At 38.9% G+C, this 6,126-nt stretch overlaps 1 protein-coding gene across 2 annotated transcripts in view; it reads left to right on the top strand.

Moving 5' to 3' along the window:
* Positions 1-6,126, top strand: part of LOC149863587 (leucine-rich repeat and IQ domain-containing protein 3-like) — a 63,827-nt gene that overhangs the window by 38,071 nt on the left and 19,630 nt on the right. For both annotated transcript variants that reach the window (XM_090046887.1, XM_090046886.1), the window contains exon 2: positions 4,568-4,736. In XM_090046887.1, coding sequence (XP_089903013.1) covers positions 4,568-4,736 — 169 coding nt within the window. The remainder of the gene's footprint in view (positions 1-4,567; positions 4,737-6,126) is intronic.

Here is a 6,126-nt window from a genome sequence, read left to right as displayed (position 1 = left end):
AAATCATAGGTATTCTCCTTTCTGATATATTAAAATCAATCTCGCCTATTAAGGAAAAGGTACCAGTAAAGAATTAGACTACAATGATGGATGAATCTACAGTAACAAATCTGGTTTTGCCAAAACATAGAAATTGTTAAACTCTATTAGATTGGTAGCCTATTCGGCCTTTCATGGGCTCAGATCAAGTGCAGTAATCCTGTTTCCTATCCTAGCCAGTAAAAGATGTTTTAGAAGATGATTCAAGAAGCCCTGAAAGGCATAATTATGGATTTACTTGCCTGTAGGGGTAAGGAAGAAACATCCCCTGTCAGCTAGAGGTCAGTTAAATGGTGAAGCATGAGGATTTATGTTTCTTCTAACTATTAAAAAAAAAAGAAAAGAATAGAATATACTGTATTTACTCAAATACAAGATGAGGTTCCCCCCTGTTAAATACATTATCTGTCTTTGAACTGCTCCCAAAAGCAGCATGTGCAAATTAATGGAAACCTTCTATGAAGCTGATTAAATGCAGCCAACACTGAGCATGACTATAAAGTACATGGCCCATTTTGGGTAAACACGTTAACAGGAACCATTTTTTTCACCTTAATAACCCCCTGAAAACAGGCATTGCTGCCACAGGAATGACTGAAAACTGGTCCTGGAGGTATTGCAATACCAGGCCAGCACACACAGGGTGCAGCCAGACAAGCACAGTCATGCTCGTCACCGCAAGCACCACGTACTGCACAGTTTGGTGTTCTCCATGCTGAAAGAGAAGCCCTATATGTCGGACATCATCAAACAGGGCCCCAAACAGTTCACCCAGGATCCCTCTGTAACTCCCCCACTTTTAGCTTATCACATATGATTAGTATGGCCCCATCCTCCAAGAGGTGAAGTTGGACCAGGTTGCCCTGTGTCTCATTTGCATGTATTTTTCTGGAGGATCCCAGGACTTGTAACAAGAACACCTGGTTCCAATCATGAGTGGGGGGGACTAGTTAACAAATGGATCCTTTGTGGGGCGGTAGCTGGAATACACACAGATACTGAGTAGTCCTGAGCTGTGAGATCACTATTGCTTGAAATGCTGTTGAGTTTTGCTGGCACCCAACCCAAGTGCCAAAGTGTTACATGAAAGTGTATTTATGGAGTACTTGTGCTTAAACTTGCAGTAGTTTCAAAAAAGGTAAAAGTGCATTTGTTTTGGATGAACTAAGTTTATGGGCACTGTATGCAAATTGCTACAGCTATGCTTATTTCAAAGTCTTTATTTTCATATTTGTTCTTTACTTCCATATGCTTGTGCTGATAGTAAGAAAGTGGGGAAGGGGCTGCAGGGGAAAAAAGTTGAGGGGAGAAAAGGGCAAAGGGGCTACCTGATTCCCCAGATTAATTTTTTTCCAGCTGTAGGAGTTGGAGCAGGGACAAATTCAAGACAAACCTACCATAATTAAATTCTATACCTGCAAAATAATATCACATTTATACATTTTCCATATATAGACTCTAATTATTGGGGAGTTATCTTATAATATATAGACTCTAATTATTGGGGAGTTATCTTACAATCAGGATTGTCTTATAGTCAAGTAAATATGGTAACTGGATTTCTTTTTTGTTCATGTAAACTTCCAGTAATTTTTTGAATACTGTGAAGCCTTTAACCTCAGTGGTATCTTGCAAGTTCTGGAGGCCAAATTAGTTATTGTTTAAAAAAAAGTTTTGAATTTGCTGTGCTTAAATTGCATCAGATGTTGCCTTGTCCTTGTTCTATGAGAGCACAAGAATGCCCAGTGTGCCTTCTGCGTAGCAGTCATTGGTTGTATACTTTTGTTGCGCTTCCTTTTGTTTACTGCCTTTTTAAACATCTTTAGTCTTTTTAGTTTCTCGTCATATGAAAGCTTGCCATGGTTTTTGTCATTTTCACTGTCCATTACTGAACTCTTTCTATTTCTCCTATACCCTTTCTAGTTAGGGTGACCAAAACTGGGTGCTATTCTGGATGAGCATGTATGTTTGACCTATAAAATGACACTGTAATATTTTCCATCCTTTTGCTTACGCTTAACACAGTGGTTCTCAACCATTTTTATATTCAGGACACTCCCTCCATAACTTTTTTGATTTTGGTGGCACTCTGGTTGAGATCTACAGTTGTGCTGCCTCAGTTTATCTCAGTGGTTCTCAACTGCAGTGCTGCCACTGACACCAGTTGGAGCTGCCACAAAAACCTCATGCACTACCAGACTGGGAAGCAGCTGCTGGAGGAGCCCACAGTACCCAGGTTGAGCACCTGTGACCTAACACTTACTGAATTTTTTGTTGATGCTGCACATGTAATAATTTTTATTGAGCTCTCCCCAGCAGTATGCAGCTGTGTATTTTCTGAGTGATTACAGTTAATTTAAAAGCTAGTAAAATAAATGTGCATCACTTTGCATCTAACAACATTGAATTTCAGCTGCTGCCTGCTATCCATTTACTTATCTTTGTTAGGTTCCTCTCATGATACTCGCAGATGCCTCCAAAATTTGCAAACCAAATTATTTATGTATTATTTGCAGGTTTTGCCATCCCACCACATACCACTTTTTAAATATCATTAATACATCTCTGTCACAGGTTTTGGGATTATCCTAGTAAATTGTGTCAAACAGTTCGTTCTCCTTTATCTACTATTCTGTTTTTATGCTTGGAAATTCTAATAGGAAGTAGGAGGCATTTTGTTTTTCTTTTCAGAATCTGTGCTAGCATATCATGGTTGTCTAGATGTTTTATAATTCTGGGGTTAATTAACATTTCAACCAATTGAGTCTCACCACTGTCTGTCATCTTCAGTGCCTTAAAAATAGATAAAATATTTGTTACCCCAGCCCTTCTAGATAGCAATACAATTTAATGAGAGGTTGCATAGGTTTATTAGTAACTAAAATACTTCATGCTTAAATTCTAGCTGTTTTGAGAACATTCTTCAAAGAGAAAATAACCCCATGTTTAAGAGCCAATCCTAATCCCAATCCATTCAAGTAAATCAAGGTCTTTTAGTTAAGTTCAAGCGGAGGCGGTCTGGAAATACTGTGGTGCTTAGGGAAAAGGAAATTGCATTCACAATACGCTGAGGGCATGTCAAACTCATGGGAGCTCCCTCTGCTTGCAGTGCTGACTGGACCCAGTATTGCATGCAGCACAGGTAGTCCGGTGCACAAACTAGCAGCATTCTGCCAGGTCAGCCCTGCATGCTGACTTCAGGATTGGTCCAGATTGGGCCCGGGATTTCCATGCACACTGGAGCCAGCGTGCAGGGGCAGTTTGATAGGACGCTGCATGCAGCCTGCAGCCCAGACCTCCTTTGCTGCAGGCAGTGCTGGCTTCAGTCCATGCTCCTCATTCATGAGCCTTAGAGTGGGGTTTGGTGTAAGCTGCTTGCGACATGTGGGCTGCATAGAGCACAGAAGGCAGGCATGGAGTGCGTGCTGCATGCGGTGTCCCACTGAACCAGGTGGGTGTGCTGGCCGCAGCACGGCTTGATTCAGACGGACCCCAGAGCTAACATGCAGGGACAGTGTGGGTGTCACATACAGCACGTGCCCCAGACAAATCCCCCATTCCTACTGTGACACACAGTGCCAGGGCTGGTGTGTGCCCCATGCAGCACACGGGGTCAGTCTGAACATACACTGGCTGGATCATGTGGTTCCGTGGGTCAGATGTAGCTTATGGGCTATATGTTTGACATCCCTGATTTATACCTTGATCACTTCTTGGCTATACCCATCCACTCTATCAGTGCTAATTGTCCTTAATGTCAGTATAATTAATTGTTTAAATATGCGTAAGGCACCAGAGAAAGTCAGAAATCCTTGATGTATATAAATAATGGGTGGCTTCAATTTTTAAAAGCCATAAAAACTTAAATGAACTGATTTGATTTACAGATGTTTTGGTAGCAAAAGTCTGGGTAGTATCTTTCAGTTTTACACCTGTCTGAAAGAGAGACATGTTTAGCGTACAGTATTTGAAAGCTCCTGACAAAATCTTGGCCTCGGCAGGGTCTCACTCACACTAACGTGACTAGGCCTTGTAGGTCATCTTTCAGGCTGTTTTCTCTTTCTGATTTCTGCCAATCAGTCCACTGCAAATTTTCATACTTTTTTCCCCATTCTCCTTTACCTTGTGGTAAAACTGCAAGACCTTTGCAATCTTCCTCAAGGTCTTTCCCAACATTTCTTATTTGGGTACACAACTACTTGTTGTATATGATGAAGCATCTTATTTTACTTCATGCATTAAATAAGAACTAAGAAAACTGTGAGAACCTTGCTATTGAATTTTCTGACTTTAATTCCAGTAAAATTTAAACTGTGATATATTATCTACATTACTTTTGGTAAGTAATTTGCTTTCTTTTCTCTCGAAAGTAAATATAGTGCATGGGAGGAATTTATTAGCATTTAAGTTTGCAGCTCACTTTGTGTCTCAGCTACAACAAGAAAATTAACTCTAGATTATTCAGTTACTCAGCACTACCTTCTTTTTTTATCTACTGTGAAATAGTGACAGAGGTTTTATTTTACAGCAAAATTCTTTTGCATGAAGTTCCCCTGCAGAGACATTACATCAGAGATGGAGCAAAACAAATTTATAGTCAAGGCACACCTTCAGAATGTGATAGTAAAAGCTTTATGTATCACATCATTAAACCAGAACAGAACACTGAGGATGAAAAGCTTACATCTGGGAAACAAGTAAGTGTGCTATTAAATGTTAATTTAAAAACTTTTTCTAAAGAAAAATCTAGACTCTGCATATAGCAGCAAGAATCATTCTAAACATTTCAGAAAAATCCGGTACTGAAAAAATGTTCTTGATATTTAAGATTCTGTTTTCCAAGTTACACCATCATATATTATCCTAGAGTGTAATACAAATCTAAGAGGAGAAGGAACACTGATGTTTAGTGTACACACTGTAGCGCTAAATATTATTCAACCATAATTATTGGCATTGTCGATTTTTGAAGAAGCTGCAGGTCATTCAGTACATTTACATTATTTAGCTTTTACAGATGTTTTCAAACCATTTAATAAATACAGTGCTTTCATTCAACATCCAAAGGTAGTAAAACTCACTCTTGCAAACAGAAGCACCTCTTTGTTTCCTGCTTCCATATAGAATGTTGTATTTCTGCCTTCTTGCTTTTTTCCAGGTATTACACAGGATGGCACTCTCCGACTTCTGCCGTTTAACTCTTTATTTTCTTCTTGTAGATCAGCATTGAGAGACATCTTTTTTGAAGTTAAAAATAAAAAGGAAATAGCCTCCTGAAGGTTGGGGGGGGCGTAGAAATGAGGTGAGGGAGATGAAGGGAAATTCAGAGCAAGTTCTAAAATTCAAAGAGGTGGGTTAGCAACACTCTTTGATAGGGTTGCTCCTCTTACCTTCTTTGTAGTTTGTTTATCCTGAATATCTTTTTTTCTCTATCCTTACATTCTCTTTATTCAGTTAAATGTGTGTGTGTGTGTGTGTGTGTATATATAACTTGAAATGTCACCACATAATTAATTTCACATAGAAAAATTACTTAATGTGAATTAAGTTATGATTAATTTAAACCAGCTATCTTGATAAGTTGGACTTAGAGGCAAATGTTGCTAAAGAGATAGTTTTAACCATAATTGCATGAAGCCAAACACTCAGCAGGAAAGATTTCTGTCAGTTTGCCTTCTGTCTGGTAATTCCTGTAAATTGCCTTCCCTGATTTTGACTTTTTGTGCTTCTTTTATCTTGGACCTAACACAATAGAGCTCCACTAGGGACTAATTTTGCAGTTTTAAATGTGATCTCTTTTGTCATCTGTCTTTCCAGTAAAGGCCATGGATCTAAACACTTTCTTTCTGTTCACTGGTCTAGAAGAATTGGAAAAAAATCATATAATATTTTTATCCATAGTAATTTTTTAAACATTTGGCCTTTAACAGTAAATCATTCTTATTGTGAGTTCAGTGTTTTCTGCACTTATGCTTATTTTGACATGCTTTTAATGGAGAGTACCCGGTAAATTTCTAGAATAATAGGTTAATAAAAGGCCCAAGTATTTAACAAAAGGTCTGGGGGCTCTGGCAGCAGGGGAGGACT

The sequence above is a fragment of the Crocodylus siamensis genome, chromosome 5, assembly GCF_052110815.1.
Source record: "Crocodylus siamensis isolate JL-2025a chromosome 5, ASM5211081v1, whole genome shotgun sequence".
Classification (NCBI taxonomy): domain Eukaryota; kingdom Metazoa; phylum Chordata; order Crocodylia; family Crocodylidae; genus Crocodylus; species Crocodylus siamensis.
This window is presented reverse-complemented; position numbering and strand designations above follow the sequence as displayed.